This window comes from Aricia agestis, chromosome 13 (genome assembly GCF_905147365.1).
Source record: "Aricia agestis chromosome 13, ilAriAges1.1, whole genome shotgun sequence".
NCBI classification, from domain to species: domain Eukaryota; kingdom Metazoa; phylum Arthropoda; class Insecta; order Lepidoptera; family Lycaenidae; genus Aricia; species Aricia agestis.
This window is the reverse complement of record NC_056418.1, coordinates 8,739,938-8,757,522: the sequence shown is the minus strand read 5'-3', so window position 1 is coordinate 8,757,522 and position 17,585 is coordinate 8,739,938. Positions and strand designations below refer to the sequence as shown.

Genomic DNA, 17,585 nt, shown 5'->3' with positions numbered 1-17,585 from the left:
GAGATCGCCTAATGGTCGAAATTCGACCTTAAGTTTCAATATTAGGACTACTACCTATATTTTGTAAAAAATATTGACTTTCTCTTTTTTTTTCAACTCTTGCCTCTGGGACTTAGCTGATCTCAGACTGACCGTGTACACGCATTGTCTAATAATATCTTAGATTCAATAAAAAAAATTATAATCCATTTTCAATTTGTCAACTTGTTGTCAAAAGACTTCAACCATAAATAAAAGAGTATAATTCGTATGTATAGGCTTGTCACTCAGAAAACTGTAATTTCTCATGTGTGAGTGTTGTAGTGTGTGTAATGTTTTATTTGTTAAAAAATGTATGATAAAAGCATAATTTCAAAATAATATTAGTTCGATGCACTCCTTCACCATATAAACTATAACTGTGCAAAATTTCATGCATCTACGTTTCACCATTTTTCGTAAAAAGGGATAAGTACAAAGTTTTTCGTTCGCGTATTAATATTATGATTACTTTAATTAAATAAAAAAAATTTACATGAGCTCCATACTTTTTCTGTCAAACTCTTAATTAAAATAAAGTAAAAATGTCTCTGAGTGCGGCTACGAATAAGTGCAGCCATAATAATAATTAAACTAGGAACGTTTGATGCCTAACTAATTTTGCGCAGTCTAATGGCGAATATTGTCTTTAACCTCAATAAATCGCGATATTTTAAATATATTTTCATTCTAAGACAGCGATTCAAAATTATTGAACTTTATTTAATACAATAAAATACATGTTCCATTGCTAAAGTTTTTAGCAATGGAACATGTATTTTATTGAACTATTCCTGCAGGTTATTATGTAACTTGCGACGGGTAAGCAACGGTTGGAGTTTGACAGCAGACATTGCACAATATCTGCTAGCTTGGGCCCCTAGAGTCTAGACGATCAATTTTATTGTGCAATATCATTGAACAATAGTATTGAACAATTTATTTGATAATAAGATTGAAAGGCGGGCGCGTTCAGTATCAACCTAGACAGTCAATAATACCTATTGCACAATAAAATTGATCATCTAGGGGCCCGTTCTGTCAAACTTTTGTATCAATATTTTCGACATAACCTTCGCCAGCGACAGCCAGACTTTCGTCAATCGTCATTTTATAAAAGCTGCAAGTTTACCTTTATGGCCGCAACCGAAACTCCATAGTTGCTGGTCGTTCGCGTTATCATACAGGAAAACTTTCAGCATTTAAAAAATGTAGATGTCTGGCTGTCGCTGGCTCTGCAGTTAACAGATAATAATAGATAATATCTTTTTTTTTTATGAAATAAGGGGATAAACGAGCAAACGGGTCACCTGATGGAAAGCAACTTCCGTCGCCCATGGACCCTCGCAGCATCAGAAGAGCTGCAGGTGCGTTGCCGGCCTTTTAAGAGGGGATAGGGTAATAGGGGAGGGGAGGGAAGGGAAGGGAATAGAGGAGCGTAGGGAAGGGAATATGGCTAGGCGATCGGGCCTCCGGTAAATTCACTCGGCGAAACACAGCGCAAGCGCTGTTTCACGCCGGTTTTCTGTGAGAACGTCTCTTACCGGTCGCAAAATACGCAATCGCCAAGCAGGCAACGCCGTTTCGCATACAAATATGTATCTTCTTTCGCAGGTATTCGATAAAGTTCAATTTAAGTCACTTTCCGAAGTCAAATTCCGAATCGCGTCGCGTTTTGGTGTGAGGTAATCCACCTAGGGTTTTAGTTCTTTTACATATTTTTAATTGACAATTTCGTGTTTGTAGCCAATTCACATTGATTCGTAATCACATTGCGTAATTTGATCGAATTATGTGAAGTCAGTGTTATGTGTCCGTCGGATGGGGTTATGTAGTTATTACTAGTATAAAATTTTGCATTCCACACATGTGCGAATGCGACCTAATTTTACAGCGACTAATCCGCTTAAGATGTAAATTCTAAATTGACAATTTATGCAAAAAACAGCCATATCGACACATAAACTTACAATTCTACAAGGCTCTTTTGGCACTTGGATAACAGTATCACCTATAAGACCTGCTCACTCCACATTTTACAAGATGGTGGCGGTCTGATTTTGCCCTGTTCACGCAACTGTGTGTTCCGAGATTTAATCCAGTATACTGGCTAATGCCATGAGCCCATGACGTTCTGTATGCGACTTCATATTGTTGGGAGAGCTGTGACGTATTCGTAGTAAATTTTGTAATAATGACAACCCAACAAAGTCAATGCACTGAGCACTGACGTACATTTCGAAACAAATTAATAGTACATAATATATGTCGAGTAGATTTATGACGTCACGAGAATTGGGTGAAATTTCGGAACGACATGTGTGACAGGCCTTCTCAATACGAATATAAGCATTGTGATGTTTCGTTCTACCCACTAGTCACTAGTGAGTGACCACTGACTAGCCTCAATGCTTCCTCGGTATATTAGTGAGCTGGTATACTGGGTTATATTTGGAACACACCCCTAACCTAATAAACACGTAAGCATTCTGTTGTTTCCTTTTGCCCTCACCAACCTCAATGCCTCTTCAGTATATCAGCGAGCTGTTCCCAGGCTCGGTCCACCTGGTCCTGCGTGAACTCGTAGCTCCAGTAGGGGCTGAAGACGACGTGGGCCTCCGCCACGTGCTCGCTGTTGGCCGGCTGCGCTTCCACGCGCTGCCGGGCCTGTTCCTCCGTCAGGTTGTTGCGCTGCTGGATACGCTTTATGGCCTGCAACAATGTTGACAAACTATAACACGCATGACAGGAAAAGTTGCTCTTATTGAGTTCAGCGTCTCCAGACATAGCCGATTTTATAAATTCTTAGACTGTCCATAGACGGACCGCAAGTTGCAGCCGGGACCGACTGCTCTAGAGTGGTCGCGTTGGCACCAACCGCTCAAGAACTGCTCGAGCGGTCATAAAATACATAAAATTTAGTATGAAAACTACAGATCTGTGGCCGGCCTTAGAGTATGGGCAGGCCTGTCCTACTCGCGCTCGTAGGTATCGAACTGTAAGTACCCCTCTAGGGGGGCAGATCACTAGGGACTCACAAGCGAGCGGTGACGCACGCGCAAGATTTTTTCGTCGCATATATCTACGTACTGATTTAACAACCGCACTGTGACAGAATCGTTATTACTCTGATAAATATGAAAAATTGAAAAAAGGTCAAAGAAATATTTCAATAAGGTAATGTAAGACTTTAAAATACAAAAGAAGATAAAAAAAATACACAAACATAGCAAATAAACCAATTTGTTACAAACAAACCACATACTACAAAGAAATAAATACAAGTTACTATATTTAAGTTATAAAAAAATTCTGACCAGCTCCTGCACTATAATCGAATATAAAACTATTATAAAATATAGGTTGGGTTACTAAAATTTGATTATTACTATAAAAGTTTGTTATTAGTAGCTATAGTAATTAAAAGAAGATTATTTTATTTTCTAAAAGGTGACAATCTTGATTTCGTCAGAAAGAGTACCTCTTACGCGATAGAAAGAGAGTGGATATGTAGGTGAATATAATTGTATGCCCTAGCACTGCGCGGTCGGAATTTGAACTTTATAGTATCGTAGCATGAGTCGTTATTTCTTTAAACAGGTTTCGCCAATGAGAATTCTGTTGGTACTGACCTCCTCCGGCGGCACGATGACCGCCCACAGCTGGTGGCAGAGGCGGTGCCAGCCGGCGCGCACCATGACCGCCGCCTCCAGCACGACGACGCGCGCCCCGCCCTCCCCCGCGCGCCGCACCCGCGCCACCACCTCCTCCGCGATCGCCGGCCACGTTATTGAGTTTAGTCTCTCGAGCTGCGCCTGAGCATTAAAAATAAATGTATTCATCTCATAGGTCAACAAAAACTTATCGTATTTCCAGTTAATTTTGAGTAATATGTACTGTTTTTTGCAATATTGTGGTAGGTTATGCATTTATAGAGCTTAATAACTACAACAGTTTAACTACTAAACCCAAAAATCGTTTAAGATTTTAAGTTGAGATTAATGACCCCCGAAAATTTGCTCCACCACTATAATCAAATTCCAAACACATATTAATTACATGACAAGCCTTGAGCGTCCTAATGCATATTTATTTAAATTATTACTTAAGCGATAACATTATAATTATGTATTATTACAGCCAAAAATGACGTAAGAATTGAGATAAAATTAATTTAATTTTAAAAAGTAACTTTGCATACATGAAATGAATGATTCAAGTGTCAAAAGATCCTTGTATTCTCTGTCTCTGCACCTCCCTACGCTTCGTGATGACGTCACCGCTACAGTGTTGGAGCGAGACGGCTGTCCGCTCACCTTGTCACCGAACATGATCTGGCCCAGCCGCTGGTGGTCCACCTCGCCCCGCTCCGTGATGACGTCACCGCCACAGTGTAAGAGCGAGACGGGCTGTCAGCTCACCTTGTCGCCGAACGATCTGGCCCAGCCGCTGGCGGTCCACCTCGCCCCGCTTCGTGATTACGTCACCGCTACAGTGTAAGAGCGAGACGGCCTGTCAGCTCACCTTGTCGCCGAACACGATCTGGCCCAGCCGCTGGCGGTCCACCTCGCCCCGCTTCGTGATGACGTCACCGCTACAGTGTAAGAGCGAGACGGGCTGTCAGCTCACCTTGTCGCCGAACACGATCTGGCCCAGCCGCTGGCGATCCACCTCACCCCGCTCCGTGATGACGTCAGCGCCGAAGGTCGCCGAGATCGTGCGGTTCAGGGGAAGCCCCGGCTTGTACAGCTCATGCGCCAGCAGGTCGCAGTTTATTACTGTAGCACCTTTCTTTCTACAACATAATATATTAATGAACTAGCGAGCCCGACAGATGTTGTCCCGTCTTAACTATGTATCAGTAGCTCTACCATGAGTTTAAAGTTGTAGTATTTGTCAATACCGACTACCGTAAATTTTTAGTATGGCAAATTGTAGTATCCCTAAGTAGTCTGTGGGCAAATTTTACAGCGCCTCTAGCGGTTACTTGCGGAACTAAAATCGCCATCTATACTAATATTATAAAGAGGTAAACTTTGTTTGTTTGTTTAATTGTAATGAATAGGCTCAAAAACTACTGGACCGATTTTAATCATTCTTTCACCATTCGAAAGCTACATTATCTACGAGTAACATAGGCTACTTTTTATGTTGGAAAATATAGGGTTCCGTAAGATATTTCAGTTTTTCGGAAACAACCAGAAAATTTACTTATTTTGCGTACGCTGCCTAAACTATAAAAGATAGAACTATACAATGTTCTAAGTAAATGTAGATCTTATAAATATCTACAAAAATGTCCGCGACACACTATACCTATCTATGTCAAGTGAGGCACAACAACCATATTTTTATTTAAAAATTTTGATTTTTTTTTGGACTACATTTAAACGCATTTATTTTACTTATACTAAAAATCCTTATCAAAATAAATCATTTCATCACTAAGTACAGTTTATATAGATTATATTTGGTCTTTGAATGATTAAAATTGGACGTTTAGCTTAGAAGTTATGGCGAAATTAAAATATTGCGATTTACGCCCGTTTCGAAGTGGGCGCTGGCGCTACCAATGCTGGGGTGCGCTCGCGGGAGGGGATCACTAATACCTATTGTACACATTGAAAAGGTCTACAGAAAACTCCGCGATGGTATAAGTAAATATATCTCTTATGAATGTCCCACAATAAAAAATTTTTGTCATTTAATTTTAACTTCAAATAATGGCTAATTTTCGAAGCGATTTTAACCAATACGGCAATAATCCTTATTTACTTTAAATACATTATTGATTATGGGCCTCTACAACATAATATTATGATTTAAATTTTAAATTAATATTTTCGAAGATATTACAGATTTAAAAATTGCGGGACGTAGCTTTTGCGGCAGTACCGACCAATGCGGGCCACGGGTAGTAATAATAATAAATAATAATAATAAAGCCTTTTATTTCTTCGATACAAACCATTTTAACAAACATGGGTTGGCCACGGGTAGTAGTGAATATAAATTATTTAAAATCAAAACTACTGAATCGATTTTAATCATTTTTAGGGTTCCGTACCCAAAGGGTAAAAACGGGACCCTATTACTAAGACTTCGTTGTCTGTCCATCTATCCGTCTGTCTGTCTGTCGCCAGGCTTTTTCTCAAGAACCGCTATAGCCAGACTTCAGAAATTTTCACATATTATTATTGTGTATATCTGTTGCCGCTTAGATAACAAATACTAAAAACAAAATAATATTAATTCGTACGCGAGTCCGACTCGCACTTGGCTGATTTTTAACCCCCGACAAAAAAAGAGGGCTGTTATTATTTCAGTGACATCCATACTAATATTATAATTGCGAAAGTATCTCTGTCTGTCTGTCTGTCTCGCTTTCACGCCAAAACTACTGAACCGATTGCAATGAAATTTTGTACACAGTTATTCTAGAGTCTGAGAAAGGACATAGGCTACATTTTGATGTGGGAAAATATCATATTTCCATGAAAATATCGATGAAAATGAATTCGCATTGCGCGTGGCCAGCGCTCATCCCGGGGGTCCTGGGTTCGAGTCCCGCAGGCGGAACAAAAAGTTTTCAATGTTCCTGGGTCTTGGATGTGTATTAAAATAAAATTTCAAAAATCTTAAACATATTTTATGTATAATATTATAAAAAATCCAGAAATATATCGATGCAATGAACATTTTAGTTCTAATACGATTCAACAGATGGCGTTTTATTTTTTACTTCATTGTAACATAGAACTAATCATACTTATTAGTTACTAGCTGTTGCCCGCGACTTCGTCCGCGTGGACTTCAGTTTATAGCGCGCGATGTCAACAAAATTGGTGTCAAAAGCTTTTATAAAAAAACCCTGGCACCCCTTAAATCAATACAGCTGTGCAGTGTGCACACAATAAGTATTTAATTTTTTTATATTAAACTTTATATTTTATGCCAAATTTTAAAGCTTATTTAGCCCCCCAATTACACAACTTTACCCATAAACTATTTATCATTGATAGGTTTAAGGTTACGTCACTGCACAGATAAAGTACTGAGTTATTTAATACCGTGAAATAGATATAACAATCGAAAAAAATCGAAACTTAAATGTAAGATGATACCACCTCTTATAGAAAGACTTTTGAGCAAGCGTCAGCGCGATGTAGAAGACGCACGGCGCCATCTATTATGAATTTTTGGAACTAACTTAATTTGAACAAATTTACGCATTTTCACCCCCTGACAACCCTTTTTTCCAGTAAAAAAAGTAGCCTATGTCCTTTCTCAGGCTTTAGACTATCTGTATACAAAATTTCATTACAATCGGTTCGGTAGTTTTGGCGTTTGGCGTGAAAGCGAGACTGACAGACAGACAGAGATACTTTCGCATTTATAATATTAGTATAGATTATGTGCACACTGCACAGCTGTTTTTGGGTATTTTGATTAATTAAGGGCCGCGCTACACCGGAATGGCAGCGGGCGGCGAGGCGAGCGCGGCCCTAAGAGGGGTACCACTTACCAGGGCTTTAAAAAGTTTTTAAATTTGCCACAAATTTTGTTGACACCGCGCGCTATAAACTAAAGTCCACGCGGACGAAGTCGCGGGCAACAGCTAGTAGGCTATAATATATTTTATACCCGTGCGAAGCCGGGGCGGGTCGCTAGTACTAAATATTTACGTAGTAGGTATCGAGTATCTATAAATACTATAGCTTTAAACTCATGGTAGAGCTACTGAAATTAGTAAACAAGTTACAAGTTGATATAGATCTACGCAGGAATTTCAACGTGCCTACCAGTCTGTAGTAGTAAGCGACAGAAGGTATAACTCACTTTAGTTTTTCCGTGATGCTACTTTTCCCGCTCGCAATCCCGCCAGCGATGCCGATGACGTACGGCCATTTTGGTATATCCGGATTCGGCTGTAAAAAAATATATTAAAAAAACTAATTTATTATATCATATTGTATTAGTCACTCGCGCTGCCAAACACGGCAAGTGAGTACTAAGTATTCAGGTAAGTATTTTCGGCTGAATGTAAACGGCCCATAAGCTTTAAACGCACCTTAGGCTCCCTGAGTAGTGTACCCAACAATCTTATCCTCTGATTGCTCGAGCTAACTTTGTCCTCCTCGATGGGCGAACGCTTCTGATCGGCAGCCAGGGATATAGTATATGTTTCGAGAGGATTCAAGCCATTCTCTTTTCTCTTCTCGTTGATTTTCACCGCACCGCGTTGCGTCTCCTCGCTGACAACTATAAGCTAATATAATTCAAAATATAAAAAGAGATAAAGAAAATTCTAATTTTTCACCATAGAAGTAGAGAAGGGAAGTTGATTCATACAGGCGAACCTACGTAATTTGGTCACGTTATGACAAACACAGCTGACGACAGATCACAACATTGGATTGACATAAAGCCGCCAATCCACCGCAGCGCACGAAGAGACTACGCACGTGCGTCAAGCTTCGCTTTGTAAGAAAATGTATGTGACTGTGTCCACTGCAACCCACGGACACGCTACGCACGAATTGACTCACGTAGCTTGCTCGAATATGGTGCACCCGTAGCTCAATTCTCAACGCTGGCCACGCTACGCATGCTGTGCACGGGATACACGGAAGCGAGTACATAGTATTCAAAACTGTGCTGCGCTACAGTTGTACATAGTCGTGGCCGTGTGCATAGCGTGTGCACTGTGCTGCAGTGGAAACGTTGACCCACGTAGTCATACTAATAAATCCGTGCGCCGCGTGGACGTGCACAGCGTGCGCCGCGGTGGAATGGCGGCTTTACTTAGCCAAATAACTTAAGACCGCAATCTGCCTACAAATCAACTCCTTTGATGGGTACATTAAGCGTTTCGGTTAATAATACATAGTAGATATTAATGTTTATTTGAAGTACAAAAATTTTCACAGGGTTGTTTAGTGTTCAAATGAAACGCAAATAAGGTTTATGTGTGTGCGTTAGCACACGTAAATAAAGTTGATTTAGTTGTAATGAGGTTGTGTTATCTTAGTTTTTTAGTACATCTGAGATAAAAAATGTAATCTTCATTTCTTCATTTAACTCTAAATAAAATAATTTTGATTTGATATAAACTCACTTGATATCTCGGATCGTCTTTAGTAGGTCCATAGAGATCTTGAATCGGCAAAACATGGTATTCAAGATCAGGATTAATATCCGTAAGAAATTCCAAAACATTTGCTATCCTCCGCTCTACTGGTTCTATTAGTTCCCAGAGTATTTTCGCTGTAACATTGTTATAATGATTATAACCCACCACATTTAACGTCCCCATTATATTAAATAATAAACTAAATTAAAATTGTTTGAATTAAAATTGATGCTTTAAAATTAAAATTAATCTTAGAGGATACCTACTTAAATTATTAAGAATACTCAATAATAGCAAATAGCACTTCTTACCAAATACTGGTTTCTGAGTAGAGCTAATTGACTTTAATAATGGCACCAACAAAGACGCTCCTGCTAATGTAATTGTGTCGCATTTGTGTACCATAAATGCACCAACGTGCTTATTCATAGAATGATAATGTTTTTTTTTAAAAATAAGTGGGCAAACGAGCAAACGAGTCACCTGATGGAAAGCAACTTCCGTTGCCCATGGACACTCGCAGCATCAGAAGAGCTGCAGGTGTGTTGCCGGCCTTTTAAGAGGGAATAGGATAATAGGGGAGGGTAGGGATGGGAAGGGAAGGGAATAGGGGAGGGTAGGGAAGGGAATAGGGTAGGGGATTGGGCCTCCGGTAAACTCACTCACTCGGCGAAACACAGTGCAAGCTCTGTTTCACGCCGGTTTTCTGTGAGAACGTGGTATTTCTCCGGTCGAGCCGGCCCATTCTTGCCGAAGCATGGCTCTCCCACGTATGTATATATAAATTGATATTAACTTACATTTTATCATATTTACATCAGTCACTCCAACTGTTACATGTTTAGTAGCTCTTAGCACTGCTTGAGATAGTAATATTTTATGCCCATTATGTAGCCTGTCAAATGTCCCACCAAGTGCAACATATTCAAAAGTTTTTACAGGCTCTTCATTGGAAATATCAGGGTTGTGACTATCTAAAAGAAATTAAAATAAATTATATATTATAGCTTATAAGCATTAATATATAAACAATAGATTTTGCGCCAGATGTGGCTTGGGAATTGATGGGTTAAGTAGAGTATTCATTTAAAAAATGGTGAATGCTACAGAATGTTAAATAAAAAAATACATGCCTGTAATATTGAATACAGACTACTTTTTTTACTTTTTAGTAAAATATGAAAGGTCCACTGCAATAATGATGAATGTCCTAAAATGTTAGTTGAGATAATTGGGTTTTTAAATTTAGAACGGTATAACAAAACTTGGAGAAGTAAATGCCTGTGAAGTTGAGCGTTGTAGCCATGTAGCCAAAATATAAAAACATATTTATCTCGGAACTACAAGCAATATTGCTAATTTTGTAAATAAATTTTAAAGATATTATTTCAAGTTACCAAATGGCATTACTCGTTAAGATTTTAATTTTTTTGGACATTCATCATTATTGCAGTTAGACCCTTCATATGAAATCTTAAATTATAACTCACCTAGATGGGCAATGGGCACTTGTTCTATGTCTTTATTTCCATTTTCTATTAAATTAGCCAAATTATCACCTTTTTTAAATGCATCTGTATCATAGAGTATTAAATCTATAGGATGGTTTGTTTTTATTTTATTGAAACTTCCTCTAGGTTTTAAAATAAGCCTTACATCTAGATTACTATAATCTGTAGTCTGTAAAAAACAACAATTAACCATGTACATCTATACGGTATATAGTTCTTGCAATCTACGAGTGTGCGACGCCCTTAGTTGTGTGAGTGACCATATCTACATATACACGCGTCCATGGCTCGCTCGCTACTGACTGCTCCGTTAGGTACGCACACTAACGAAAATGTCTATTCGTATTTCCAACTACAAATAAAGGCTACGCTCGCTCGTAGATTGCAAGAACTATACCAATATTGAAAAGTTGTCAAGTTTAGTTGATTCTTTTTTAAGTTGATTTCAAGAAAAGTAACTGAAAACTTACAAAACCATTGTTTTAAAAGGGGTTAAAAATTACAGTCAAACATCATGCCTTCTGCAGATAGCTCTAAATGCTCTAATACTAGTTTGACAAAATAAAACGGTCAGTAGAAAACTTACCTTCGAATAAATATCAACATTTTGCTTATTCAATACTTTGAGTGCACAGTCTGTTCCTTCATTATAGCTTATGTACAAAATTTTCTTAACATGGTTGGATACTTTTGAACAAAACTTATGAGCCTTTGCCGCATTAGAAATTAGGAGTATTCCATTATTAGCCATTGTAACTAAAAGCCAAAATAATCATACTATTATAGTTTGCATAATAGCACAGGTTATTATTAAAAATTGGGCTCGTTCTGTACACAACATCAACCTTACCTGCTTTTGAACAGTCGAGGACTGAATGGACTGAATGACCACAATGGCTTATAAAAAAATATGAGATAACTACAGAAACAAACAACGCTATCACTGAAATCCAAAAGACATTGTACATTTTAAAATTAATCAGATAAAAACATAACCAAAAGCACCAATGACCAAAAGTGCGTCAAGTGTCAACTGTCAACTGTCAGGAGCATTCAGAAATTCATGTCATAAATCAGAATGACGTGTAACATAGATCGGTACATAAAACTATAATGCTATATATTAAGTCTATGGATCGGTAGGTATATTTAAGAACTTTACACATACTTGTCACTTGTCATGTAACCGGTAACCCTACCTTATTTATGCTGTTTACTGCTGCTGTTTACACTAAAAAACTGCCGATGCAGCTTCATTCAGAAGCATCGGCAGTTTTTGAGATGCTCTTTGCCGTTCGCGCTGCTGGAAATAAATTGCTTTAGTAAATAAGTAATAAAGAAAAGGTCTTTATTTCAGGCATATTACTTATATGCACCTATAACACGCAGAGAATACACACACACACACACACACACACGAACACACAGAGTCATGGCAACATCGTAATGTCATCCCTTACAAATCAATCTAAGATAAAAGGGATGACACTACGATGTTGCCACTTTTTAATTTCATGACTTTTTTGACAGACTGTATAAAAATATATTATGTGAAAAATATTGTGTGTGTAAAATATTATTCTAATTTGTGACTTATGAGTTCTGCGCCAGGAAAAATGTAAAAAAAATACTTGACACTTGTCAATGTCACAGGTCACTGGTATTGGCATAGGTATTTGATATTTTATAAAAAGTAAACAAACGCAACTCCTAAATGAGGAGGCTTACGCCAAAAGAAGAAAAAGACTTTAATTTATTTAAAGTCGTTTGTTTTAACGATTCTAATATTTTGTTGTAGAAATTAATTAAAATTGATAATATTATAATCCACCTGGGTTTTCTGAAATAATACTCATTAGGCTGCAGCACTGACACGTTATGTCCACCACAAAATATTATATAGACAATAATAGTCTAATTTTCTATCTTTTAATGAAAATATATACTACACTTTAACTTAGTATTAACTCAGAATCGAAATGCCACAAAGTTGTGCAGTTCCTACGTGCTCTACGAAAACGGGAGGTCATAAGTTTCCTAAGGATGAAATACGTTTAAAACAATGGCTTGTGGCTATTCGTAGAGAACGTTACACGCCTTCGTATTATAGTCGTGTATGTAAAGATCACTTCACTAAAGATGATTACGAACTCCCTAAAGAGTCGTACTTAGTAAAACGTAAGTATTGCAGTGTTCTATGATTAAATTAAGTAAGTATCTTTCTGATCGTGTAACTTGACGTCACCTAAGTTCTACTTAACATTAAACTCTCTTAGTAGTTGTTACATTTAGATTAAGTAGGTACATTTTATTTGTCACATTGATTGGTATGAGTGTAAATAAGCGTGTTTAATTCATAAAGCTCCATACGCTCACCAGTGAACGAGACACAATAGAATATCTATTGTGTCTCGTTTTCCCACCATCAACGAGTTTATAAAGTCTGATACCGACATATAATTCACTACAACCATATTCATTCAATGTTTCAGCCAGGCTAGCATTAAAAAAAGATGCAGTCCCAAGTAGATTTCCATGGAATGAAGTAACCAATGAAGGCAAGAAAAGAAAACGACAACTACATGGTTTGGACGGCGACACCGGAAAGCAAGAAAATATAGAGAAAACAAGTATATATACACCTATTAATACAAATGATATCATTTGCGGAATGCTAGCTTTCGACTGTGAAGGAAATGATCAACAAAAAATGGTAAAAAAAATGCAAAGACAACAAGGTATGTTTACACTTTACAGTAATGAATACTGTTAAATATTTCTTAGAAATTAGTAACAAAAATCATGTATCTTATTCATGTAGTGGTGATTTATTAAAAGGAAGTGTTTGTAAGAGATAGTAATAGTATGGTATCAAAATTTTTTGCAGATAAAAGTTGTGAAGTCAATACTCCAACTACCACTGATAAGATGGATACTTTTGACCAGAACTCACCAAAAAGCCAAAGACCTAACGAAATAACTTCAATGAAAATAGAGAAAGAAGAAAATCCATCAGGTGTGACATTTTCAGTATTTACTTTTCTATTTACTGCCTCATAATCAGAATTCAGAGGTGGCGTAAGGCGTGGGCGGTGTGCGCGACCGCCACAGAACAATAAAAACAGTAGAAATGACATACCACGATTTGTTAACCAGAACCACTGTCGCCAAACACACACAAACAAACAGAGAATAGACCATTGCACTACTAATAAACAAATGTTTTGATTGGACGCGTAATTCTAATAAGCCTAATATTAAAACTGAAAACAAAAACACACCTTTGCAATGCAATAAACAAAACAGACACTTAAGACATTTCGTATTCGAGCATCAGTTCATTGTGCATTTACTAAAAAGTTTAGTTACTTCATGTCCGACAATTTTGACCGCTACTTGGTACCACTAATATTATATTATATTCTGTGCCGCTACTAGTGCGGTGACACTGCGGCTCAAATGTTTACTTCAAAATTATGCTTTATTTCTCATGTAATAAGATTGTTATTGGTTTGAATTTTTATAGCGAACTGACAATCGACTACACGTGTTGCCCCGTACAAACAAATAACTCAACTGATATCGAGTCTGCGTAAATACTTAGCAAGCTTGCGTTAAAACGCAAGCTAGTGGCACGCGTGCCCCGCCCACTTACAATTTCTACTGCTTTTATTATTCTGTGGCGACCGCCCACGGCCTTGCAATCATAGGGCCCTCGCGCAGCGCGCCCTTTGGTCAGTGCGTTTTTTTTAAGATTTACGAGTATCAAAAAAATCTTTCAACAAAATCTGTCTTCTTGCATCATCCATCAGGGGGCCTCGCAAAATATATTTTGCCCACATAAAATTTTGGTCTTGCGCCGGCACTGCTCATAATATGAAGTCCATATTATGTACTCTATAATAACAAATTCCGATCTTGATCAATGAGCTGCCTCTATATTAGTATAAATAAGGATTTATATTTTTATGAGGTTAGGCCACATTGTTTCCGCTGCCCCATATAGGAAATCTGCCGCCCCTCGAGGACACTGCCATATTAGGATGCCAGATTTATATCCGGGGCTGATTGTAACCTTTAATATGTGCAATTTTTGTAGTCCTTAAACATAACACTTTTTTACTTTTATTTATTTTAAGGCTGCTAACACAATATTATGTCACTGCACTAGTCCCCCTTGGATTTTGTGGCACCTAAATGTACATGCCACGTCAGCAGCTCCTCTGTAATAATGTGTAAACAGCCTTAAAATAAACCGCAGTAAAAAAAGCAAAATAAAAAGAAGAACGCTGCCGCCGCCGTGGTGTCGTGTGAAAGCAGTCGTGCGTTGCCGGCCTTTTAAGAGGGAATAGGGGAGGGTAGGGAAGGAAATAGGGTAGGGGATTGGGCCTCCGCTAAACTCACTCACTCGGCGAAACACAGCGCAAGTGCTGTTTCACGCCGGTTTTCTGTGAGAACGTGGTATGTCTCCGGTCGAGCCGCCCATTCGTGCCGAAGCATGGCTCTCCCACGTAAATCTCCCATCTAATTAAAAAAAAACCAGGGCGCAAAAAAGGCTATTTACGGCACTGTGTGAAAGCTCCTAATTGTTTGTATTTTTTCAGATCACAATGAACTTGATTCATTACATCCACCTAAACCTAGAATAGAAATTGAAGTAGAAGTGGATCCGCAAAATCTTGGAATTGTCAAGTATCAAGAATATGAAACATCAGTTAGTAAGTACCTCAATAACTTATGCCTTGAGCGAAATTAAAAATTTTACTAAACTACAAATTGTAAGTCCACTTGCTTACCATTGGATGATATTTTTGCTCGAGTTCCTGATTTGCAACAGCCAATAATAATTGCTCGCCGCGCCAAGCGTTGACCAAGAACGTTGCGTTAAGTTTCCTAACTCATTTTAGTATGTTTATCTCCTAACTAGTCCAAACAAAGTTTGTAAGTCAAAGCTTCTGCTTTGGACTTTTCAATCTACGAGCATAAACGAATTTTCGTAAACTATGGACTAAAATAATATGGTCTAGACCAGTGGTCCCCAACCTTTTTTGAATACGGGCCACAAATAGGTCTAACTGTGCCTTGGTGTCGCGGGCCGCAACAATTTTTTTTAATCAATTTAAAAGTGGAAGAAAAACGACTATCACGTAGACTTCTCGTTATTTTGCCGGTGGGCGTGAATTTCAAAATGGTTTAACATCACGCGGGCCACAAATAAAGCCCCGGCGGGCCGCGGGTTGGGGATAGCGGGTCTAGACTCTAGAGCAGGAGTCGGCAAGTAGTTTTAGGTGGGGTCCGGATACTGTGCGAAAATTTTATCGGGGTCCAGAAAAGAACACACGTCTTGTCCTATATGTAGCTTAAAAATATTTCCCGGTCCGAGATTCGGCCTTTCGCGGTCCGCCTGTTGGTGACCGATGCTAGAGTCTAGGCTATATGGCCATTGCTGCTTATTTAGGGCAGAGCTGGTGCGTAGCGAATACGTCGCAAATTTAATCGCGTGTTTGTACTTTGTAGCCAGAAACGGTTTTGAGGCTCAAACAATCGTACGAGAATGTTGTGTTCTACTCTAACAAACGTGAAATGACGTTGTTAGAGCAGGACGCGGCATTGTCGACTGATTGAGTCTCAAAACGGTTTTGTAGTTTACAAAGCACAATACGCTGCCATCGCGTCTGCGACGGTTTCGTCGTTAGCCCGCTAATGTAATGTTCACCCTATTCCATTAAAATGTATTTGCTTCAGAAATCGAGCCACATAGTCCCAGAAAAGAGGACGCCGAAACCACGCCGACCGCCGACAGTCAGAGCGACGAGACACAAAAGTCAAAATGTACACTCTGTGATCGTGACTTCGAAAGCGAGGGACAATTGAGAACTCATCAGACAAAGTGCGCCGCGTCGTTCATGTGCAAACTCTGTTTAAGACATTTCGATACCCTGAGCCATCTGACGATGCATATTCTGACGGCGAAGTCGCATATACCCGTGTCATCTACACCGAAACCGCCGGCCTAATTGAACTAGACCGCTTCTACTGGTTAATGTCAATGACGATGTTCTTTAATGGGCACGAAAATATTTGTCGGATTATTCCGACCTTGGCGGTTAAAGGGTTAAAAGTTTGACGAACTTCTCGGTTAGTTTCTCTAGCAACCGATTCTGTTGGCGATCGTGCATGAACAAAATTCTATGTTGCCTTTCAACAATGAGAAGCAACTAAATGTGAGTGAATGGCTTCGAATTTCGACACACGTTCCATAATCCACGGACATCGCAATGCACGACGGACATCGATATGCTACTTGAAGCACCATATTCATTGCGCGCCAAATGTTGCCTTCTATATACAAGGCTATAAATGCAGCACTCAGAGACGAATGTTAATTACTTAACTATAATTAAATTAAAATTTAATTATCATTAGGCTCAACTCACACTGGCGCGAGCGCAGAGTCGAAGCGTCGATGCACGTCAGATTTTTGCCATGAGACGCGCGCCGGACGCGCGCTAGCATATTGTCGTAGCAAAAATTTGTAAATAAATAATAATAGAACAATGAAGGTGAATATGCTGTAGTCGAGAAAAATGACGCGTCGCGACGCTTCGTACGAGTGTGAGTTGAGCCTTAAATGTCTCTGAGTGCGTTCGTTAAACAACTTCTTAGGAAGCAATTATTAATTTTATATTTATTTTAATAATACTAATATGAAAGATGTAGAAATAAAATGAAGTAAATTGAAACATTTTAATAAAACTTATTTGTGTAAATAGTAACTATGTCAGTATTTATAATCTCTAGTTTTTATAAAAACTAAACTTGTACAGATTTTATAAATGCCAGAAATATTAAATATAAAAATACATATAATTTATGTTAAATATATTACCAAATTTTGAGGATAAGCGAGCGGTGGGCAATAT

The 17,585-nt window shown here is 38.5% G+C and overlaps 2 protein-coding genes across 3 annotated transcripts; one reads left to right on the top strand and one right to left on the bottom strand.

The window, feature by feature from the left end:
- Nucleotides 1–1,519: 1,519 nt before the first annotated feature.
- Nucleotides 1,520–11,678, bottom strand: LOC121733036 (bifunctional coenzyme A synthase). Of its 2 annotated transcripts, XM_042123124.1 has the most exons (11): nucleotides 11,513–11,678; nucleotides 11,249–11,418; nucleotides 10,642–10,831; nucleotides 9,952–10,125; nucleotides 9,137–9,285; nucleotides 8,090–8,287; nucleotides 7,858–7,946; nucleotides 4,695–4,813; nucleotides 4,543–4,589; nucleotides 3,651–3,833; nucleotides 1,520–2,730 (listed from the first exon to the last, which is right to left on the bottom strand). In XM_042123124.1, the coding sequence occupies exons 1-11, from the start codon at nucleotides 11,628–11,630 to the stop codon at nucleotides 2,536–2,538; spliced, it is 1,632 nt and encodes a 543-aa protein (XP_041979058.1). In that variant the 5' UTR covers nucleotides 11,631–11,678; the 3' UTR covers nucleotides 1,520–2,535. The 2 variants fall into 2 exon arrangements, with proteins under 2 accessions (XP_041979058.1, XP_041979056.1); XM_042123122.1 differs by lacking the exon at nucleotides 4,543–4,589 and having other exon boundaries at nucleotides 4,648–4,813.
- A 776-nt stretch (nucleotides 11,679–12,454) lies between these two features.
- On the top strand, nucleotides 12,455–17,017 carry LOC121733040 (THAP domain-containing protein 1-like). Its single transcript, XM_042123132.1, has 5 exons — nucleotides 12,455–12,840; nucleotides 13,155–13,400; nucleotides 13,550–13,678; nucleotides 15,267–15,380; nucleotides 16,408–17,017. Exons 1-5 carry the CDS (start codon nucleotides 12,642–12,644, stop codon nucleotides 16,677–16,679), a joined length of 960 nt encoding a protein of 319 aa, XP_041979066.1. The 5' UTR covers nucleotides 12,455–12,641; the 3' UTR covers nucleotides 16,680–17,017.
- Nucleotides 17,018–17,585: the final 568 nt, after the last annotated feature.